The 25016-nt window shown below is 40.2% G+C and overlaps 1 protein-coding gene across 6 annotated transcripts in view; it reads right to left on the reverse strand.

The window, feature by feature from the left end:
* Positions 1 to 25016, reverse strand: part of LOC103043141 (glutamate receptor ionotropic, NMDA 2D) — a 205101-nt gene that overhangs the window by 139824 nt on the left and 40261 nt on the right. For 5 of the 6 annotated variants that reach the window (XR_007439541.1, XR_007439542.1, XR_007439540.1 and 2 more), the window contains 3 exons: positions 10189 to 10537; positions 6168 to 6374; positions 1243 to 1509 (listed from right to left, as the gene is read on the reverse strand). Coding sequence is in view for 3 of the 6 variants with exons in the window: in XM_049480394.1 (XP_049336351.1) it covers positions 1243 to 1509; positions 6168 to 6374; positions 10189 to 10537 (823 nt within the window). In the remaining 3 variants the exon portion in view is untranslated. The remainder of the gene's footprint in view (positions 1 to 1242; positions 1510 to 6167; positions 6375 to 10188; positions 10538 to 25016) is intronic. The other variant, XM_049480396.1, reaches the window with a different exon arrangement.

The following is a 25016-nucleotide window of genomic DNA, read 5'->3' on the forward strand; positions in this document are numbered from 1 at the left end:
AGAGTCCACCCAATCATCAAACAGACCAAATCAGACTATCTACAACACTGGGACAACGACACCAGAACCCAGTCCAAATTACAATGCTATCGGGCCCTAAACAGACCGTATGAATTAGCAGAGTATCTCTACACCGTCAGAGATCCACAGCAGAGACAGATCCTGACCAAGTACCGGCTCAGTGACCACAGCCTGGCCGTAGAGACCGGCAGGTATAAACAGTCCTGGCTGCCCAGAGAGGAACAAGTGTGTGGTCACTGTGAGAGCGTTGAGGTCGAGACAGAACTGCACTTCCTCCTGCACTGTACAAAATATAACCTTATTAGAAATAATTTCACCCAAAAACTTATTTAATACCCACCCAAACCTAAAAACCCTGAGCGAATGTGAATTGGCAAAAATATTTCTTGGTGAAGGAAAAACAGCACCTCTTGCGGCTAAATATGTGGCAACTTGTCACCGCCTGAAGGACAGTGAGTAACTCCCCTAATAAACAACTGTTAATATTATTATACTTGATCATTATAATCACTATAATTTTTTTATTATTACTATTGTTATTTTTATTGTTGTTTTTACTATTATCATCATTGTTATTATTATTATTATTATTATTATTGTGATTTTTTTATTATTATTATTATTATTATTTCTTTAATTAATTGATGTTTATGTTTCATCGTTGTTTCACTATAGGTTCGGTTTTGATATTTGTGTGCTTTGGCAACATTGTTTTTTTTAAAACAGTCATGCTAATAAAGCCAATTTGAATTGAATTTAATTGAATTGAGAGAGCAAGAGTGAGAGATAGAGAGTGAAAGAGAGAGAGAGAGAGAGAGAGAGACAGAGAGAGAGAGTGAGAGAGAGAGCAAGAGTGAGAGATAGAGAGTGAGAGAGAGAGAGACAGAGTGAGAGTGAGAGAGAAAGTGAGAGAGTGAGAGAGAGAGCAAGAGTGAGAGATAGAGAGTGAAAGAGAGAGAGAGAGAGACAGAGAGAGAGAGTGAGAGAGAGAGCAAGAGTGAGAGATAGAGAGTGAGAGAGAGAGAGAGACAGAGAGAGAGAGTGAGAGAGAAAGTGAGAGAGAGAGCAAGAGTGAGAGATAGAGAGTAAAAGAGAGAGAGAGTGAGAGACAGAGAGATAGAGAGTAAAAAAGAGAGAGAGAGAGAGAGAGAGAGAGTGTGAGAGAGAGAGAGAGAAAGAGAGAGAGTAACAGCAGAAGCTGGTGCCTCTGCCCATCCACACCTGTGCTTCGTTCTCCTTCAGCAGCCGCCGGGTGCGGGATCCGCCCGGGTCGTCGGTTAAGTTCAGCATCACCACACTCTTCTTCTCCCAGCCGATGAAGGAGCCGTCCGTCAAGCCCTCCACCACGGACAGGAAGTCCTGGTAGCCATGGTGACGCGTGGACACCACCGAGAAGGCTGTCCAGTCGTATTCCTCCAGCACCTCGAAGATCACTTCCAGCTGAAGAGCGGTGGAGGTGCTGAACTGCAGGAAGATGGAGCCCGTCTCCTGTGAACACGAGTGGGGGATATGGTGTTAGAATGGTGTTGATAGCAGTTAGAAATGGCACATCAGTATCTCTGGGGCTGGTTTTCTACACAGGCACGGTTCAATACGGAATGCTCGTTTTTTTTCCCCATGGTTAGCTACAATTAGCTACAACTATTAGGACTGGGAATTGAAATTTCGATACTAAAAAGGCAGCAGTCAGAATATCTCGGTACTACAGAGCAACAAAAGATCAAAAAACATTTGGTGCTTCCTTGGAAACTTTGTATTAAACGCACATAAACACCGCAAACTTTGAGAGCGTGCACAGCGAGGTAAAAACAACCGTGACAGAAACACAGTAAGCATGTTCATGATCGTTCAAATTGTTGGCACAAAAAAATCTCAGGTGCTCGTGCTCTTGCTGTCTCTCGCTAACTTTCGCTGTCTTCCTCTCACTCTCACTCACTATCATAATGAAATTTTCTGTGTAATGCTGATATATATTTTTTTCAAATTACTCTAAAACTGAAAAGCGTAAAGCAATATGTGTGGGAAAAATATTTAAGCTTAAGCACAGATTTTTGTTCTTATTAAAGCATCACAAATATGCTCAGTTTGTTCCAACAAGATCCAAAAAGATTGAGTCTCTCGGGGTGACAGTAAAAGAATGCAGACAAACCAAGTCTCCCTGAAGCTGTGGGAGTCTCCTGCATTTGGGTAGTGGCTCCCTGATGCCCGCGAGTCACATATAATCTCCCGGAATTCAGAACAAGTGCCCCAAACGCTCACACAGGCCACAGACTTTTATTCTCTAATCGCGTGTGGGAAGGAGAGAGAGAAAACAGAGAGGGTTCTGATTGGCCTGTTCTCTGCAAAGAGTCTGTGAGACAGCCAATCAGTTTTTAGTGTGGGCGGGCAGTGTTTTTCCCCCCTCCCGGACGGGATTTGTTCAGTGAGTGAGAGAAAGCAGATCATGGCGGAGGCGATATTAATAATTATTGTAATATGATATGAAATGATATGAAATGTCCCTGAAATCAACTTTTGCAACTTGGGATGTCTGAGAATGAGATTACTCATGCTGGAAGTTAAATAAATGTATTGTGTGAGAATAATTATAATTTATTTGTATTTTATGGTAACAATTTAGTGTGCGCATTGGTACCAGTATTGAACATTTCAAAACGATACCTGGCCCTAGTAACTACAGCTGGAGGCACAGAATCATTCAGTGGAAATGCTTAATGACTGAGGGATCTGACTTTTGGCTAGCTGGGCTGGCTATCGTCGCTATCGTTGCGATGATGGATGAGCCCTGTCACCGCTATTGCTAATATGGCTTTAGCAATGTTGGATGAACCTGATAGCCAGCCACACCCACTAAACATGCATGACCTTACTGCTCCTTACAAACCTGACTGGTAGTAAGGAGCAGTAAAGCCACTCCAACGAAATACAGCATTATAAAGGAGTTTCGGTAAAGTTTGCTGGAGCAATATTAGCATAGGCTGCTAACTGCAGCGCAGTCCAGAAATGAGTATATTGGACTGTAGTCTCCGTGTTTACTGTGTAAAAACAAGCTGTGTAAAGACAAACTGGTAGCTGATATCTCTCTTGCTTACTGGAACACTCACAGTTCCTTAGTGTAGCGCTGATGGAGTGGTATTTTAGAAATAGAATGAAAGTTGGCCCGCTGTTAAGCAGGTTTTTATAATGTGAGATTCAAAGTTTGAACGCTAGGTGTCAGAAACGGGCCAAAGAATCTAAAAGCGGAGAGAGTGCGCATTTCTAGCGCAGAAAAACGGGGCAAAAAGAGTATTAAAGGGGAGAAAGTGTGCATTTCTAGCGCAGAAAAACGGGGCAAAAAGAGTCTTAAAGCGGAGAGAGTGCGCATTTCTAGCATAGAAAAACGGGGCAAAAAGAGTCTAAAAGCAGAGAGAGTGCGCATTTCAAGTTGCCGTAATTAAGGAGTTTAATATTAAGAGACATCGTGAAATTAAACATCAGTTTGAAAAATCTTAGTTTACACAACACTGTCAAATATAAAGATAGTAAGTCAAGTAAAATGGTGTGTAAATGAAATAATCAGGAAAAAAGTATTATTTAAAGTGGTATATTTCATTATTTGTTTTATTACAGAGTCTGTGGCCCGTGACTTCCAATATATTTCTCCTTCTGGCCCCCAACAAAAAAAGTTTGGACACCCCTGAATTAGAAGGTAAACATGGTGACACCCTTGTTCCTTGCTATTGTCACTTCAAGTGCCATGTAATCCAGTGCACTTTATGTATGAAAATAGATCAGAAAATTGTTGTTCCTTGATAGTGCGGCTTATAAAACGGTGCGCTTTATAGTCCATAAAATACACCTGCCATTTTACAGCCCATCTACCTACAGGATGATTATTAAAGGCGTGTGAAGATGAATATACTTCCAGTTCCCCCTATACGACATCATGGGGATTGAATTTCTTATGAAGTCTTTCTTAACATGACAGCAGCCCCGATTAACTGCAGGGTGATTGAGCCTCCTGCAGAGTAATTAAGGGGGAAAAACACATTTTCCCACGACTGCCGTCTCTCCGTTCTCATCGCAAATCATCATTGTGGGAATCGAAAGTTCTTATGAAATGTTTCTTAAATGCGTGGCCACCGTGGCCACCGGAGGCAGCGATGAGGGAAGCGCAGATGCAAATGGGTCTCGTATGGCTGCTGGGGGCGAGTCGAGCTGGCACACACACACACACACAAATTTAAATATCATTCAGGCAGACCGTGGGGCCAGGTCTGTGTTAGCGACACTCTTTGATGTCAAAGGCACATCAAAGAGATCCGCTATCTCAATGGAGTAAATAGTTTTAAAAGAGATATTTGCGAACACAAATATCGGCGTCTTCCGGCTTTGTTTTGATTTGTTTCCTTGCGTCCACGATAAACAAGGCCCCTGACTCCGCGCCGCCGAAGCCACTCGGTTCAGAACGAGGCAGGAAAACAAAGGAAAGAAACCAAACAGCCTCCAGCACAGATGCCTGACCTCTCGCCCCGCTATTTATCCGAGAGGGCGCGCTGGTAATGTAACGCTAGCGCCTCCTACATGCATCAGACGGCCCCAGGATCGCTCCCCCAAGGAGGAGGCAACTGTGGCTCTAACCGAGGCTCCACCAGTCTCTCTCTCTGACAAACAATGCCTGAGACTCTACTGCGGCGGCACACGAAGCAGCTAATAAGCTCCAGAGCTCATTAACCCTGCTCGCCGTAGGGCGCGGAGATGTTTTTGAGACGTTTCCTTGGCAAGACTTGCATTGCGTTCCTCCTGGGACTCCACGGCACCAGTCAAAGACAACATCTATCATATATCTGCAATGTAAAAGCGCTTGAGCGATGGTACGGCGGCGCTGGCGAGGGCCCGCACTTAGGCCCTCATCAAATTTTTATTGCCAATAAGCAATGTCTGAATGCCTCTGCATTCCATTATGTCTATTCATATCCCGATGAACATTGCTGCATTCTAGGGATCCGTGTACATTAGCGAGGGGAATAAGTCGATACTGATGGCTGTGGATGTTGTTGGTACTTCAAGCTACATTCTGTATTAGTTTTAGTTTATTAAAACAGCAGCATCAGAATCATGCTGATGCTCCACTGCTTGTAATAGGGTGGAGATTGGTGTCTTAGTCATTCCCGCCGGGAGCCGGAAATCGCCACTGCACTATGGAACTTTCGTGGATCTCTAAGAGACTACTGTCTATAAATGTGTTACACTGTGTAACCTGAGTCATAGTAGTGTAAAATAGTGTAATATTAATGTAATATACTGTACATTTAAACTCTATCTACAGGGGTTGAACAGTGAAACTGAAACACCTGGTTTTAGACCACAATCATTTATTGTCCTGACGGACAGTTCAGTTGAGGTGCACATTGAATTCTGCCGTGACTGGAACAGCCGTGGTTTTATGTATTTTTGATACAATCCAGGTTAGCACCCGAACATCCCTTTCAGACAGCTTCCTCTTACAGCGTCCACAGTTAATCCTGTTGGATGTGGTTCGTCCTTTTTGGTGGTATGCTGACATTACCTTGGATAACGTGGCTCTTGATGCATCACAAAGACTTGCTTTCTTGGTCACAGATGCGCCAGCAAGACGTGCACCAACAATTTGTCCTCTTTTGAACTCTGGTATGTCACACACAATGTTGTGTGCATTGCAATATTTGGAGCAAAATTGTGCTGCTCTTACCCTGATAATTGAACCTTTAAACTCTGCTCTTACTGGTGCAATAGATTGCAATTAATGAAGATTGGCCACCAGGCTGCTTTAATTTAGCCATGAACTTCCTTAAACCTCACTAAAATGACAGTTGTTTTAGTTTCATTGTGCAACCCCTGTGCTTTAAGGACATATTTACGCAGAAAATTTCAGGGTTCAAATGTTTACACAAACTTTTAAGCACCACTGTAACAATGAAACTGGGAGCCCAGCTAGTCAAATTATCCTGGAGGTTGTTTCAAAAAACGTGTGAAAAAAAATAGCACATGTGGCTAACCGCGTGAGTCTCTCAGCCAATGCGTGAGACTTGGCAGCCTTCGACAGCCCTCAACTGAACCGACCCCAGGATCTTAACTTGCTGACACCGCCATCTTAGCCATTACATGAGCTGTAATCCTCATCATACCTGTGGCACCCTGCCCAAGCCTGCGCCCCCTCCCACCGCCACGATGGGGAGTCCGGTCTGGGCCGAGACGAATTCCAGCATGGGAGCCAGTGGGCCGGACGCCAGCGGGAGGGGCCTTTCGTCCTCGTACACCAGCCCCTGCAAGGGCCTCGCTGCCAGCAGGTCACACAGCTGGGAGAGCAGCGTCCTGGGACTGCTGTCATTCACCTGCAAACAGTTCACATTCATTCAGACCCTGAATTGACTGGGTTACATAATTATAGTTTGAACAAAAATGTAATGTAGGCAGTTTCCCAAAACATCAGCCAAGATATGCTTGTTTGAATTGTTTTTAAAAAAGCTAATATAGTTAACAAGAAGAAGTGTTGCGTAATTGTGGGCTAATAGGAAGTATTTCTTGTTCCTGGACAGTAGAGGCAGTTAACAAAACAACCAAAATCAAGACAATTTCGAAAAAAAAGTCGAAAGTTTGGAAAGTTTGTTAACTTGCAGTTTCTAATCACCTTTTCCTGTGCAACAGAGGTAAATCTTGCTCTACTTTTTCTAGGGTGGTCCTGATGAGAGCCAGTTTCATCATAACTTTTTTGATGGTCTTTGCAATGTCACTTGAGGATACTTTCTTGAAAACGTTCTTGAAATGTGTTGGATTAACTGACATTCATTCCTTGAAGTCATTTTTTTCTTAACTTAGTTGAGTAGTTCTTGCCATAATATGGATTAGAACATTACTTAAATAGAGCTATTATTCACTGTATACCAACTGATTACCACTGATGCTCTCAAACACATTAAGAGCCAAGAAATTTAAGTAACTTTCTATTAACTCCTGACAAGTTCAGCACAGCTGTTAGCTGAAAGCCTGAATTCCAGGTGGCTCTACCTCATAACACTGACTGAGAAAATCCAGCCAAGATGTGCAAAGCTGTCATCTAAGAATGAGATGCTATTATGATTAATCTAAAACCAAAAGACATATTCTGTTTTTTTTTTCATAGTTTGCATGACTTTAGTATTAATCTACAATGCAAAACATTTTAAATTAATGAGAAAAAACTGAATTCAATGCATGTCCAAACTTTTGACTGGTACTGTATATCCTGCCAAATATCAGATCATCTATATTTCTGTATATATATATATATTCTACATCTGAATCATGTTACACAGGTAGGAGAAAGCAGTGTGGTGTGATTGCCCAACCAGGAAGTCTCTAGACTGTCACAGAACCTGTGGTGGTGTTATCCATTACGCTACTCCAACCTCTGAGTTAGTGGCTAGTGGGTAACAATATCGACCTCTGTGTGGCAGAGAGCAGTTTGATTCACTGCCTGGGTGAGCACACCATTCCACAATAATAAGAGTCCTTGGGTAAGACTTCTAACTCTACATTCCCCTACTGGTGTAGCTTGATACATACTGAAGCACTGCATAGTAAATTCTGCCTTTCTGAGTAAACTTCCTGTGAGTTTTAATCAGCTGATTTTGAGTGTATATTTGTGATCACACAACTTGAGTGCAGAGTAACAGTAGCACTATTCTGGGAGTTGATCTTTTAACTTTTAACAGTAAAAGAGTTACCAACAAAATGCTTAAAAGTTTTCTAATTAAATCCATTTAAATTAATCCAGCACAGAGTTAAAGTTGCTTTTGTTGTAGTAAAACATGATAAGGATTTACCTTTGTTGAATAGAACACCTCCGTTCTTCCACAGCTTTCTGAGATCCTGTAATATTGTGCTTTTATTGTGTTAAGCCGTTGTACAGAGTGCTGTGCAATAAGTACAAAGTTACTGTATCTTAAGGCCCTGTCCCACTGCGTACGTCCAAATTTCAGTGGACGCAGTTTAGTGGATATTTAGTGGATATTTAGACGCAATATGGACGTAGTTTAGTGGATATTTGGACGGCACCGTCCAAGTGGACGTAGTTTAGACGTTGCCGTCCACTTTAGACGTAAAAGTGGTTTTGGTACCTCCCAAAATTTTCAGAATAGACGGCGACTAATATGGACGTGATTTAGTGGATATTTAGACGCAGTACGGACGTATTTTAGTGGATATTTGGACGGCACGTACAGGTGGCGTCGACGTCCATAAAAATATTTTTTGCCACCTCCTCCTCCTCCCGGTCTGGTCCAGCACATGGAGGAGTATGTTCTGCTGCTGCACCATCACTGTAAGGAATCTGTGGTCCATGGTTGTGTAAGAGAATAGATGTGCTCTCTTGTAGCTCAAGAAGAAATGATGATTCACTAGAAAAAACAACCATATATAGTTGGAAGTCAACGTCCAAAGAGTGGAAGTCGACGTACAAATTTGGAAGTCGGCGTCCAACTTCAAATTTAGACGGAATATGGACATAATTTGGACGCACTGCGTCCATTTGGACGCAGTGCGTCTATATTTTGGATGCAGCGCGTTCACTCAGTGGACGCAGTGTTTTCTGATAAATTTGGACATACTTTAGTGGATATTTAGACGCAATCGCAGTGGGACAGGGCCTTTAGAAAGCTGTGGGAGAACAGAGGTGTGCAATTCAACAAAGGTAAGTACTTTTTATCATGTTTTACGACACCCAAAGTAAATTTTACACCGGAGTTCTCCTTTAATACATTGCAGTTCTTTGCCAGCGTGAAGTCACACTTTACAGTAAAGAAAGTGGTAACTTGCTCTCATTGCCTACAACAGTATGACCAGGCATTCAATCATTATATAATCATACATAACTGAATACCCAATGGAGGGTAGCCCTGGTGGGTAAGACTACACACTGACAGTGAGTAAGAGCTGGGAGGACACACAAATCATTCAAATAATTCTGTCATAATGCCATCATCCAATAGGTAAGATCTGCTTGATCAACAGCAGGAGAGTTGAATCACACTCTTCAATACCTCAACGCCTAAAGTTGCAGTCTACCTTGGAGAATGAACTATATATAATCCAACAATTTTAATCCTTTCACTCTCAAAAAACTCCAAAAAAGATTTTCAAACACAAATTGGCAGTGTTTCATTGTCTATATAAAAAGGACATACAATACCAGATGTCGTATGTTGTCTTGACTGTATATGTCCAGTGTACAGGTAAAACTGCCGTGACTGCATTAATTTGATTGTTGGGAACACTGGCTGTTTCTCAATACAGATTACACAAGTTTGGACTCCCATACTTGGCAAGAACAGAATTGGTAAGTTCAGCTTGTGAATGTATACTCCTCCAAGGTTCATACAGTTTTTAACCAAGAAATTTCCATGACTTATCGATGCCTTAAAAAGGCAAATTGTCATCACCATACTAGTGTTAAAACATCAGACTGATACTCCCAAAGTTGGAGGGATGCAGGACTTTTATTTTTATAATTTGAACAGCTGCGTACTTGATGGTGTCACCCTCACAGGGGAGCAGAAAGCGTTGTTCCGAAAATATAGGAGCACATTTTCACATATGCGCTTCCTTAACAAATAAACTACATATCTAAAGTCTACACCACTACATTCTCACCTAAAAAGCAACTTTCAAACTTTATTTTATCACACAGCAGTACTATTTTGAAAACGTATAACTTATAGGTAGGCACTTTTTCCTCCATTGATACTGCAGCGAGGTGCATTCTGGGATGTCGGACTGTAAGAAGTCCACACTGTAAGAAGTCACCTTCACTGCGTCCTCGATAATGTGGGAGGAGCAAGAACTCATCCTGGTATTTGTGGTGAACTTGGCTAACTGTGAACTTCTAAATGGAACAGTACTTGGGCTGCCACTGATGACGTTTTTTTGGAGGCCACAAGAATACAAGTACAGACAAGAACGCAGATTGAGAAACGGCCACTGTGATGAGATCTGTTATGTCATGGTTATGTCAGTGCTATGTAGCAACTATATTCACCATAGGGAAATTGAACTGGGTCCTTTTTTACTATGAAGTCACCGGGTGTCTGGACATGTATTGGAGCTGTACGTTTCATTTTAGGCCAAACCCAGTGACTCATTCTGTGACGGTGACCTTTTTTGTGAACCCACCTGAAGCCAGATGACGTTGGCGGAGCCCCACTGGGTGACCACGCTCTCTCCGAAACTGCTGTGCACCCGACCAAAGCCCGGGTACAGCACCCTGCCCCCGGCTGCCGCGGCCCCCGCGTCCCCCTGCGCCCCGGAGCCCGCGTGGATCACCGCGATGTTGAAGTGCATCGAGGCCACTGGGTCGCGCTCACGCTCGCGGGGGCGGAGCAAGAGGTGAGGGGAGGAGCCTGCTGGCCCCACCCACTCCACCAGGGCCAACAGGAGAGAGAGGGCAGGTACTGTGACCATGGCAACAGACAAGGAGGCCGGAGGGGGCGAAGCGGCAGCAGAGGGCGCAAACAGAGTGTACCTGAGAGCGAGAGACGGAGAGAAAGACAGAGACAGAGAGAGAAATGAGAAAAAGGTCATTAGAATGAGAAAGTACCCACAGGGTAATTGATTGTGAGTGACAGCTGACAAAGGGGTTGATCAAGGAGCCACTGTAAACACACACACACACAAGTACACACAAACACGTACGCACACACACACACTTGCACACAAGTGAGACCGTCTGAATGTGAAAACAAAGACAACGAGAGGCAGAATAAGAGCGAGCAGAAGAAAGAGAGAGGGGCGAACGAGGCAAGAATGAAAAGGAAATAGACTTTATTCAGGCCACAGGCTGAAATGGAGCAATACCGGGAAGAAAATAGAAACAGAGAAAGAGAGCGTAATTGATAGAGGGATATGGTTGTGCTGCAAGGAACAGTGTGTGTGTGCGCACGCAAGTGTGTTTGTGCGTGTGTGTGTGGAGCAGGCAGTGGTTATTATGGCAAATGAATTATACGTATTAAGGGTGAGCGAGTAAACAAACCTGCATTTTCTGTGACAGTTCAGAGATACATTACTCTTCACTGGTTCCACCACCCCAGAAACATTAGCATTAGCTTCTTAAGGCCGTTATACAGCTGCAGATACAGTACGTTTAGCTAGCTAGAGCTCCAAACACCACAGAACTAAGTGGATTCCAGCTCTCTTTGACTCTTTAAATCCATCAGTCACTCCGTCAGACTTTGTACTTTCTCAGCCGTAAGTGTGTGTTCATCATATACATTAATACATTAATTAAGTTTGGGGTGAAGTAGATAGAAAACACAAACAAGCTAGATGCTGCTTAACTGCAATAGAAGCACAAAACTCGAAAAGAACTTATATCTCTCTCATTGCCACATACAGTAGGTACAGATCTCTACTTCAGTTGAAGTCTGCTGGCTAATCCTTTCAGGTGATTCACAAAAAATGGATGGTTGGATTTTTTTCACTCTTGTAGTGTCTACAGGAGCAGTCAAGACCCAAGTAGAAATAAAAAAGCACAAAAAAGTAAGTTGTGCATAATATGTCTGTAACAAAACGAGGGGAGCAGACGGGGAAGCAGAGGAGACGGGAGGCGGACTTATAAGCGGGTAAGACAGACTTTAATAAATAACAGATAAACAAATAAGGGAATAAGGGAATAACGAATATATATATATATATATATATATATATATATATATATATATATATATGTACATAAACAAACAAACAGGGAGTAACGAAAAACAGATAATAACAAAACAGGGCTAGGGATATATACAGGGATAAATACGTAAATAATATAAAAAATAAACAAAGACACAAACAGGAAATGAACGTGACTAGAAATAAACAAAAGCGTGAAAATACAAATAACCAAGGAACGAGAAATAAGCTATAACGTAAACGTGGCGAGGCAGACAACACAGGAAGGTGCAAAGCCCGACGGATAAACATGGACTAAAGTGTACTATATATAGGAACATGAAACACTGAACACCTGGGGAAGGGGCGGAGCTACAAATTAGACACACATGACGGAAACCTACTGGAGAAACACACTAGGAAATGGGGAAAACACAGGGAAACATAGCGAGGCCGTGACAATGTCCTCTTTAAATTTAAACAATTGCTTAAATGTAAGGCCTTTATTATTGACTTGTAACAAAAAAAACATTAAAATATCCAGTGCAAATATTGAACAGTGTACATACCTTGCACACACATACCAGTGTTAGATACCAGTGTTATCCTGACATTAAAATGTGTCATCTGACATCATGACCACCATTCAAACTTAAATGAACATCTATTGACATTGGTCAATTGGTGGCATGGTGACATATGTGTAAATGTGGCCTACAAGACACTCGTTCTTATACTTTTAATAAAAGCATGTATTTAAATGTAAATAAATTTATCAGCATTAAAATGGCAAAAATGTATTATATTTACTTACTTAAAGAAATAATTGTATTAATCACCACAGTGTTCTGTGGTTAATCATAATTAAAGAGAAAATAATAGTACCATACAGAGTAGTACAGGGAGAAAGGGTACTATACAGTAGTATATGTACAATACTCCCTAAGTATAGGGAGTATTGTATTATAACATATTGTAGGTACTACAGGATATTATAAGGGAGTATATGGAATACAGGGAAATATGGGGTAGAATAAAATAATATAGTATAGGTACTACAGGACAATATATGGGAGAATATTGAATATAAGGAAATACTGGGTAGCATAGAATAGAATAGAATATAACAATAGAATAGAATAGGGGCTATAAGGTAGTGCAGGTACTACAGGATATATAGGAATATTGGAGTACAGAACAGTACAGGGTAGTATATATGTGTATTTGGAATATAGGGCAATACAGGGTAGCACAGAGTAGTATAGGGGCTATTAGATAGTATAGGTACTACAGGGTAGTATAGGGAGTATAGAGGCTATTAGATAGTATAGGTACTACAGGGTAGTATAGGGAGTATAGGGTAGAATAAGACAAGACAGGATATTACAGGGAGAATAAGGTACTATAAGGTAGTATATGCACTAAAGGGTAGTATAAAAAAGTATATAGTTCTATAACGTAGTACAGGAACTACAGGGTAGTATATGGGATTATATGGAATATATGTATATATTATACATATATATTATTACTATTAGGAATACTGGGGAAGTATAGAACAGTACATGGGAATATGGGGAATATAGGGCAATATAGGGTAGCATAAGGTAGTATTGAATACTATAAGGTAGTACAGGTGCTAAATGGTAGCTTGACAATACAGGTAAGTACAGGGAGAAAATGTGCCATTAATTAGCATATGTACAAAATAGTAGTATAGGGAGTTTACTGTTCTAAACATAGTAGGATAGTATAAGGGAGTATAAGGAATATAGGGCAATAAGGGGTGGCAGCGAGTAGTATAGGAGGCTATAAGGTAGTATAGGTACTAAAGGGCAGTATAAGTAATATAGAGTAGGATAGGACAGTACAGGGTAGTATATACGTGTATTTGGAATATAGGGCAATACAGGGTAGCATAGAGGAGTATAGAGGCTATTAGATAATACAGGTACTACAGGGTAGTATTGGGAGTATAGAGGCTATTAGGTAGTATAGGTACCACAGGGTAGTATAGGGAGTATAGAGGCTATTAGATAGTATAGGTACTACAGGGTAGTATAGGGAGTATAGAGGCTATTAGATAGTATAGGTACTCCAGAGTAGTATAGGGAGTATAGAGGCTATTAGATAGTATAGGTACTACAGGGTAGTATAGGGAGTATAGAGGCTATTAGATAGTATAGGTACTACAGGGTAGTATAGGGAGTATAGAGGCTATTAGATAGTATAGGTACTACAGGGTAGCATAGAGTAGTATAGGGGCTATTAGATAGTATAGGTACTACAGGGTAGTATAGGGAGTATAGAGGCTATTAGATAGTACAGGTACTACAGGGTAGTATAGGGAGTATAGAGGCTATTAGATAGTATAGGTACTACGTATAGAGGCTATTAGATAGTATAGGTACTACAGGGTAGTATAGGGAGTATAGAGGCTATTAGATAGTATAGGTACTACAGGGTAGCATAGAGTAGTATAGGGGCTATTAGATAATACAGGTACTACAGGGTAGTATAGGGAGTATAGAGGCTATTAGATAGTATAGGTACTACAGGGTAGTATAGGGAGTATAGAGGCTATTAGATAGTATAGGTACTACAGGGTAGTATAGGGAGTATAGAGGCTATTAGATAGTATAGGTACTACAGGGTAGCATAGAGTAGTATAGGGGCTATTAGATAATACAGGTACTACAGGGTAGTATAGGGAGTATAGAGGCTATTAGATAGTATAGGTACTACAGGGTAGTATAGGGAGTATAGAGGCTATTAGATAGTATAGGTACTACAGGGTAGTATAGGGAGTATAGAGGCTATTAGATAGTATAGGTACTACAAGGTAGTATAGGGAGTATAGAGGCTATTAGATAGTATAGGTACTACAGGGTAGCATAGAGTAGTATAGGGGCTATTAGATAATACAGGTACTACAGGGTAGTATAGGGAGTATAGAGGCTATTAGATAGTATAGGTACTACAGAGTAGTATAGGGAGTATAGAGGCTATTAGATAGTACAGGTACTACAGGGTAGTATAGGGAGTATAGAGGCTATTAGATAGTACAGGTACTACAGGGTAGTATAGGGAGTATAGAGGCTATTAGATAGTATAGGTACTACAGGGTAGTATAGGGAGTATAGAGGCTATTAGATAGTATAGGTACTACAGGGTAGTATAGGGAGTATAGAGGCTATTAGATAGTATAGATACTACAGGGTAGTATAGGGAGTATAGAGGCTATTAGATAGTATAGGTACTACAGGGTAGTATAGGGAGTATATAGGCTATTAGATAGCATAGGTACTACAGGGTAGTATAGGGAGTATAGAGGCTATTAGATAGTATAGGTACTACAGGCTAGTATAGGGAGTATAGAGGCTATTAGATAGTATAGGTACTACAGGGTAGTATAGGGAGTATAGAGGCTATTAGATAGTATAGGTACTACAGGGTAGTATAGGGAGTATAGAGGCTATTAGATAGTATAGGTACTACAGGGTAGCATAGAGTAGTATAGGGGCTATTAGATAATACAGGTACTACAGGGTAGTATAGGGAGTATAGAGGCTATTAGATAGTATAGGTACTACAGAGTAGTATAGGGAGTATAGAGGCTATTAGATAGTACAGGTACTACAGGGTAGTATAGGGAGTATAGAGGCTATTAGATAGTATAGGTACTACAGGGTAGTATAGGGAGTATAGAGGCTATTAGATAGTATAGGTACTACAGAGTAGTATAGGGAGTATAGAGGCTATTAGATAGTATAGGTACTACAGGGTAGTATAGGGAGTATAGAGGCTATTAGATAGTACAGGTACTACAGGGTAGTATAGGCAGTATAGAGGCTATTAGATAGTATAGGTACTACAGGGTAGTATAGGGAGTATAGAGGCTATTAGATAGTATAGGTACTACAGGGTAGTATAGGGAGTATAGAGGCTATTAGATAGTATAGGTACTACAGGGTAGTATAGGGAGTATAGAGGCTGTTAGATAGTATAGGTACTACAGGGTAGTATAGAGGCTATTAGATAGTATAGGTACTACAGGGTAGTATAGGGAGTATAGAGGCTATTAGATAGTATAGGTACTACAGGGTAGTATAGGGAGTATAGAGGCTATTAGATAGTATAGGTACTACAGGGTAGTATAGGGAGTATAGAGGCTATTAGATAGTATAGGTACTACAGGGTAGTATAGGGAGTATAGAGGCTATTAGATAGTATAGGTACTACAGGGTAGTATAGAGGCTATTAGATAGTATAGGTACTACAGGGTAGTATAGGGAGTATAGAGGCTATTAGATAGTATAGGTACTACAGGGTAGTATAGGGAGTATAGAGGCTATTAGATAGTATAGGTACTACAGGGTAGTATAGAGGCTATTAGATAGTATAGGTACTACAGGGTAGTATAGGGAGTATAGAGGCTATTAGATAGTATAGGTACTACAGGGTAGTATAGGGAGTATAGAGGCTATTAGATAGTATAGGTACTACAGGGTAGTATAGGGAGTATAGAGGCTATTAGATAGTACAGGTACTACAGGGTAGTATAGGGAGTATAGAGGCTATCAGATAGTACAGGTACTACAGGGTAGTATAGGGAGTATAGAGGCTATTAGATAGTATAGGTACTACAGGGTAGTATAGGGAGTATAGAGGCTATTAGATAGTATAGATACTACAGGGTAGTATAGGGAGTATAGAGGCTATTAGATAGTATAGGTACTACAGGGTAGTATAGGGAGTATAGGGTAGAATAAGACAAGACAGGTTATTACAGGGAGAATAAGGTACTATAAGGTAGTATGTTTACTAAAGTGTAGTATAGGGAGTATATTGTTCTATAACGTAGTATAGGTACTACAGGGTAGTATATGGGATTATGTGGAACATAGGGTCATAGGGTAACATAGGGTAGCATAGCGTAATATAGGGTAGTATAAGGTAGTATAGGTACTAAAGGGTGTTATAAGGAGTATAGAGTAGGGTGAAAAAGTGCAGGGGAGTATACGGAGTATAGGGTAATTTAGATACTATACTAAACACTATACTACAGCCTTGACACAACGCTGTTAAAAAAGCTAAAGAACGCACTGTGAGTGATATTCAGAAACCTTATTGATTAATGAACCTCTTATTATTGCATCTATATTGGTATCAGTATCAGCCACAGATTTTTATATCGGTTGGACCCTCACTATCACCCTACCACACACTACCACTACACACACACACACAGGCGCGGTGAACACCAGCACACCACCGCCTGGCGAAGGGATTTACTCAGAGAAATGAGAGTTAATATTGTAGGCTCATACACACACACACACTCAACTCACACACACACACACACACACACACACAATCTAACAAATCATTTTCAATTTACTCTCTGTGCCAACCCCCCCCCCACCCCCTTGGCTTCAGCCCCCCTTTTCACACTCTTCTCTCCCGCTAACTGTTCCTCGTGACTCCGGGGTGCGAATACAATCGCACAGAATCGCAGCGCTGGCTCAAATAATAATCCCTCTCTTTCTCTCTCTATTCCATCGCCCCGCTCTCGCGCCTCTTGTTTGGCCCCCCTCCCCAGTCTTGCACCACTGGTGGCTTGACCCTGATGAGTCCTTTGGAGGAAAGAGAGGATAAAGGAATAAAAGACAGAGAGAGGGAGGGGAGGGGATGGTAGGTTGAGACCCACAGATAGACACAGAGAAAAGAGAGAGAGAAAGAGAGAGAAAGATGGGGAGACTGAAATGCTATTTACTGATAGGAGGTAAATATAGTACTAATGACTAAGAAGAGGGTGGGGAGAAAGAGGGGAGTGGAGGAAATGTTGGGGGGTGGGATGAGAGTGGAGGAATGAAATATGAAGGGAGCTGGAGAAAGAGAGAAATATTGATCACTGGGTCGAGCGTACGTGTGTGGCTTAAACAAACAAGCCTGCCATCCTCCGGAGAGAGTGTGTGTGTTTGTGTGTGTGTGTGTGTGTGTGTGTGTGTGAGAGAGAGAGAAAGAGAGAGAGAGACAGTGTGTGTGAGTGACAAAGCGAGGAAGAGGCGGGATGATAAGGGTTCAGTAACGGCCCCTGTATATCAGCTGTGCGTCCGCCTGCTGCCGCAGTATTTCACTGTGGGCTGCCGCAGCGCACAGCCGCTACTGTAACACAGCAGCCCTGTGCTATAACGTCTATATGCTGTGTTTATCCCACTCATTAGTCTGACATAAAAAAAATAAATAAATAATATCCCAATATAAGCCATATCATATCCAGATAGCGATATACAGTACAAGTCAAAAGTTTGTACATTTCTTTAGAGCTGGGCGATATGGCCCAAAAAAAAAATCTTAGATTTTTAAGAAAAAATCCGATTTTTGATTTAAATCGATTTTTTACCCCTACTAAAATCTCCTAAAAGGCGCTAAATGATGTCATCGCCTAATTTGCATAATACATGTTTTTGAAGATGTAAAGGATTAACATTGTGAGAGAGAAAAAAGTGAGTAAAAACACTCTGAATATGTTAGAAATTATTCAAATGAACTCCAACAAATGAACAACTTCTGTTGCTTTTTAAATAGGCAGTCACTTCTCAAAATAACTATTTTTTAGTAAATTACATAAATCGTTTTTTTGCCGTGTTGTTAAATGTTATTATAAGAGCAGTTTATTTTATAATTTTTTTTTTTAGCTTTCTTAAGTTTTCTTTATTTTTAAACCTCTTATAGACAAATTGTTGAATAGCTTTTTACAAAGAGGGAGACACTGTGGACGAGGTGTGTGACAAGGCTATGTGGTGAATGAGGTGAGAGACTGATTGAAAATTAAAACTCAGAGAAAATCGATTTTCATAAAAACACAACGTACTTAACTGTAAATTCGAATTAATCGATAAAATCGATTAATCGACCAGCTCTACATTTCTTTCTATTAAGTGTTTTTACTGAAGTCATCCAGACTATGAAAGAACACATAAGGAAGCATGTAGTAACTTAAAAGTGTTAAACAAACCAAAATACTATTAGCTGGTACTGTTAACTTGCGGTTTCTGAAGCTGATAACTCTTATGAACTTATCCTGTGCAAAAGAGGAAACTCTTGTTCTTTTTTTTTAACCTAGGGCACTCCTGATGAGAGCCAGTTTCATCATAATGTTCAATAAAAATTCATTTCTTAAAGTATTTTTCTTCTTCTTCTTGTGTAGTTCTTGCCATAATATGGGTTACAAAATTACTCTAATATAGCTATTCACTGTATATCAACTCTACCTCTTTACAACCTTGCAACTGATGCTCTCAAACACATTAAGAGGCAAGAAATTCAAGTAATTAACTCTTGATGAGTTCAGCACAGCTGTTAACTGAAAGCCTGAATTCCAGGTGACTCTACCTCATAAAACTGACTGAGAAAATCCAGCCAAGATGTGCAAAACTGAGGTGACTACTTTGAAGAATCTAAAATATAAACGCATTCTTTACTAAAAAAATGTATGACTGGTACTGAAGATCACAATATAGCACATTTTCTGTGAATTCATTGAATTTATTTCATAAATTAACCACAAGACATTAAGACTCAAACATAAAATTTAAAGAAGTAGATGTTCAATTTCCAACTGCAGTGAAATTGGACACCAAAGATTTCAACAGCATGAGTCCAACAACCTACATGTATATAAGTGCTTCTCAGTCCTGGTCCTGTATCCTCTGTCCTCGACATTGTCCAATATCTCTCTGATATAACTAACGCCTGTTTCTCTAAAAGCATTAATGAGCTGATTGACTGTAAACAAACGATAAGACCTGCGGCAAGTGCTACTCCAGAACCAGAATTGCTAATGCTCTTTTTCTCTTCTTACCAAGTATAAGTATCTAGTGATGTTCAGGAGCAAAATGTACACAGAATAAAATATATAGGGTTCTGAACATATGTGATACAGCATGATTTTGAAAAGCACATTCATTCTGCCCATTAAAGCTCCACTAGGTAGGATTGAGATTTTGAGCTCGTGGGCTCCCCCTACAGTTGTAGAGTGTAATAAATGTTTCAGGTGGATTAGTTTCTCTTTCTCATTTTCTGGCTTTCACAGACATATTCGGTCTCTTTCCAGCTTCTGCCAGAGTGTCTGTATGTTAGTTTGTAAAGAATGAACCAGTAGTCCTTGTAGAACTGTTAGAACTAAAGGTCGGAAAGCAGGTCGCAGTTCTCGCAAACGTTAGTCGCGGCCGCCTCGAGGAGCTCCGGCACAGAGACGAGAGCACCGCTATTCCTCCTATTGCACCTCAATGCAGCGCTGCAGTTTTCAAGCTGTAATTTTACTTCTTTAAAAAGATCAAAAATCAAGGAAATCCTACCTAGTGCTGCTTTAAGAAATTCAGCTTAGACCCGACTACAGACTACAGAATAATGCACAAATTCAGTGATCTATTGGTTATTGGCTTAAACTTCACTCTGAATCCAGTTCCAATGCTTTAATTGGAGGCTACACACTTTGTTTACTGTTTATTCCATAATTCTATTACGTGTTCCTTAATTGTTTTCATAGCTTTAATATTAATATATTAAAATTAAGTAAATAATTAAAAACATTGAATGAGAAGGTGCATCCAAATATTTGACTGATACTGTATTAGTGGTTTAATTTAATGATGCAATGATGTAAACAGGGTATCACTAATCGAATTTCATAACTAACTTTTACTACCACATCCTTCTCTCCATATTCCTTTCACTCCTACACAAACACACACACACACACACAGCATGCTGCTACTGTAAATCAATGGTCTGTTATGTAGAAGTTGTAGAGTTTGAGCTGAGATCTGCGCTGTGGTGGCTGAGGAAAAAAAAGTCTATAAAGAAAAAAATAATATAGATTTTTTTCCATTGATTTTATTTTACTATCATACGCTGTCAGATGCCTGGGGCTCTGTTTTATCATAGTTTTCAAAAGGGCTGAAGTCTAAGATGAATTAATATAAACAAGTGATGGATACATGCACTATTTAATCATAATCATCATCATTTCATGTAAAGAACGTATCAGAATACACATGCAGGTGTACTGGTGGGGTTTGTATAGTTAACAAATTGGCTCGATTTGTACTGTAGTCATGGCAACCAATGCCTGTTTCCTTTCACCACCATCATAAAGAAAAGTCATCATTTTCTCTACATTTCTACATTAATCAATTCACCCAAAATCCACTCTGATTGGCTGTTTACAATTCTGACAAGGTATTATGCAGCGATTGCTTTTGAAAACGGGCTGGACTTCCCCTTTAACTCTTTAAAATCTGCTAAATCATTTGGTAGAGCACATTTGAGTCACATTTGAGTTTTTCTTATTAAAGAAAGAGCTGAACTGAACTCCTGAAACTGATTGTACCAAGTCTGCCAAAATGAGCAAATGTGGAATCAGGCTAATGGAATCCAATACAGATCGCTGTGTCTTTAAATAGTACGCTTTTTTCAGTTATCATCAATAAATCGATTGTGTACTCTTACACAACAGATACTTTATTATTATTATTATTTATTTATTTTTTATTAATATTATTTGTGTTTTGCATTCTGTTTTTACCACTTAGGGCCCTATTTTAGTGGTCTTTAGTCCAGCCGTCAATCGTGCACCGTGCAGCTTGATTTGGGGCGTGTCAGTGTGTCTTTGCTATCATAACGACAGGAAAAGCACACCTTGCCCTGCTTGATGAAGCAAAAATAAAAGAATTAGCATGCCACTGCCTATTCCCTTTAAAAGCTAGGTGAGCGCTGACTTTGGCGGATTGGTATTTTAACAGTGCAGTGCTTATGCAATTCTCAGCAGAGGAAACGAACTTGCTTGCGCAGGTCATTTACAGGAACAGCAACGTTATTTTACTTTCTGATCTGTTTATTGTTGATGTAAATGTTGGGTTTGTGCACTGCTGTATGTCCATGTGTGTGTATCAAGCAGGGGTGTAAGTGCACTGAGCGTGTGCGGTGTGCCTGCGTTGCCAAGATAGCAACTAACGATTGTTGATGTCTGTCTCTTCAGGTTTTCTTCAATCAGTGGTGCACCTGTGTTTTGTGTTGCCAAGATTGTAATATGCCAGAAATTTACCCCATCATATAAATGTACCCCCTCAGTGTAGGTCTATTCACAAGCAATTTAAAAGTTGCTATTTAAATAACACAGACAAAAAGTGTGAAAGTAGACTGCTAGCAGGGTATAAGGAAGCAATGAGCATAGCGACCTTTATTTTGAAGAAAACAGTTATTTTACCTTTTTTTGTTAAGTACAAAAACTCCACGTGTTCATTCATAGTTTTGATGTCTTTAGTGAGAATCTACAATGTAAATAGTCATAAAAATAATGAAAACGCATTAAAAAATGTCCAAACTTTTGGCCTGTACTGTACTTTACTCTTTGTAGCATTGTACTTGTAACATAAACTGAATGGTTACACAATTATTTACAACAGTTTCTGCAATCTAGGGTTCAAGTGAATGGCATGCAGTAATTTAAATATTAAATATTCTGATATTTATATATTTATATATTTATAAATGTGTTTATAAAATTTATTTTAAAAAAAGTAACCACTGTTTTTTTTTTATTGTAAGGAAATTAAAAGGTTATATACAGGTTGTATATAGGAGCGTTGCGGCTTTGTCCGGAGTGATTGCCGTAACCTGCCCTCATCACATAACTCAGGCTAACAGGGTCGTTCCGCCGCACTGTCACTCAAAACCCCTCCACCAGGCAGGGGTCTAATGATTGCCCACCCTGCTCGGTTTCCTTGACAAGGATGGAGCCGATACGTGCACCCAAACGGCTTTTTCAAATGAGAGTCAATATTGACTTCCGAAGCACTCAGCACGAAACGATTCCCGCGGCATCCCACCCGCGTGACACGGACAATGAGGACCGCATCAATATTCATTCATCAATAATCAATAATACATGGATTCCCACTGCAGCGGAGGGCCGGGAGCCACACGCAGCCAGCTGGGAACGTAACATCGCACTTATACTGCTGATTCAGTTTCCGTAGTGTGTGTGTGTGAGTGTGTGTGTCTGTGCGCGTGTGTGTATTTGTGTGTGAGCAGTTAATTGGTCCATACTTTGATCATATTCAGTGTGCAGAGAGAGATACGCAAAGCCTGGACGGATCACACCAATCTTTGAAGGTGTACTGGACTGTGGCACGCACACACACACACACACACACACACATTATGCATGCATGAGAGTGCGCAGCAGACACACAGCACACACAGGCCTGTGTAACTACCGCTAACACCACGGACACGCGGCCCTAATCTCATGCATGCGGTACGAGCCCCAGCTGATACACATCACTGGACACATCAGAGGAGTGTGTTCACACACATACACACACACACTCAGAATGCATTAAATAGAAATACAATATTTATTCAAATAATAAAATAGAATGATAGAATCATAAATATTCTAAGTATCAGTCATAAAATATTAGTGTTAATAAAAATAATGTACAGCAAATACTAGTTGTAAATCCTACACTGTAAAAAATCGTAATATTATTTAGTTAAACGAATGAATCAAAAGTTACAGAACAGCCCTTTTCTTCAGAAATTAGAGAATTAAAACCAGTTGTTGCACTGCAGTTAAGCGCACTTTACAGTGAAATAAACTGGAACTTGCTCTTACAGCCTACAACACTGCAGTCAGATAATCCAACATTATACAAAACAGAATGCACACCGAAGGAAAGTAGCTTGAAGGGCATGACTATACACTAATGGTGAATGAGAGTTAGGGGAGAGGTTGGGGGGGGGGGGGTTCACGCGGATGATGCAAATGAATGATGCCAGGAGCCAATAGAAAAGATGTTTAGTGAAAGACACACACACATACAGAATGCATTAAAAAGAATACAATACACTTTTAAAATAAACATTTGACAGCCATAGTGTTATCTAAACATTCTGAATGCCAAATATCAGACTGAAGTATCAGTCATAAAATATTAGTGTTTCGCAGCTGTAGTTCATTTCTATGGTTCGAATTAGTTGATATGTTTTTTTTTTTAATTTGGAGATTTTTCTCCCTCTGTTTGGTTTGGTTTCACACAGGCACAAACTTTTAAACGCACCAAAAGACCACATGAGCATGTTGCCTCCTCTGATTGGTCAGAACTGTCTGGCACGGGAGCAAGAAAGTAAGTATATATAGAAGATTCTGTGTTTTAGCAGGTATACCTGTGCAGTAGGGGTGTGACGAGATCTCGCGAGATTAAAATGTGACGATATTTCTCGTCAAGCTTAAACCTGTCTGTACAGTATTAAAAAAAAAAGTTCTGTCTCTGTTTGCACTTCAAGCATAGTCTTAATATGACTGGTTATGGTTATGCATAGTTAAATTACAAGAGATGTAGGAGAAAAAAAAACACAAACCATAGGCTTATTATGACTGGTTGTGGTTTGCACTTATTGTTTGCACTATATAAGACCTAGAAAAGTTTTATTGTTATTTTTATTTCTTATAGAAACAATGTGTGAGAGAAACCAGTCTGTTAAAAAACTGTAGTTTTCAAACCATTTTTCATTTTTGATGTTTCCTTTAAAATTGTATTTTTAAATCTCGTCTCGTCTCGTTCTCGTGAACCCAGTATCATGTCTCGTCACGTGATATTAGTGTCTCGTCACACCCCTACTGGGCAGTGTAAAGCTGCTTTAACACAAAACTCTGAAAATTTGCCGCTGCGCATTCAAACACACTGTTTTCAATGGGACATGCAGCACTTGCTTACGTGGCTGCAAGCAATGAACGCTGCACACACCACGCGTGTAAACAACATGAAGCAGACTAACATATCAGATTAGGATCAACCTTATCAGCAGTTTAACTCAAATAAAAGAATTTAAGAGCATTTAAAAGCTGGGTCAGATTGCTGGTATAAAAACACACTACAATACTGTTCAGCAAATACTGGTTGTAAATGCTACACTGTTAAAAAAAATCTGGTAAATCACAGATGAATCCAATTATGAGAAATGGTTAAAGTGGCCAATTGCAAGTTTTTCTCCTCTTTGCATCTTCTCTGAAGAGCGGCAACATGGGAGCCTCAAAAAACAAACTTTCAAATGACCTGAAAACAGAGATTGTTTAACATCATGGGGCTGTGTGCTCAGTGCAGACAATGGAAACAGTGTTAAAGTTGTGAGTAACATGGATTTCAGTCAATATCAGCAGATTCTTGAGAATAATGCTTAAGAATCAGTGAGAAAGTTGAAGTTAAAGCGCCGGGGCTGGATACTTCAACAAGACAACGACCCTAAACACTAAACACTGCTCTAAATCTACTAAA

The sequence above is a fragment of the Astyanax mexicanus genome, chromosome 6 (genome assembly GCF_023375975.1).
Source record: "Astyanax mexicanus isolate ESR-SI-001 chromosome 6, AstMex3_surface, whole genome shotgun sequence".
NCBI lineage: Eukaryota > Metazoa > Chordata > Actinopteri > Characiformes > Acestrorhamphidae > Astyanax > Astyanax mexicanus.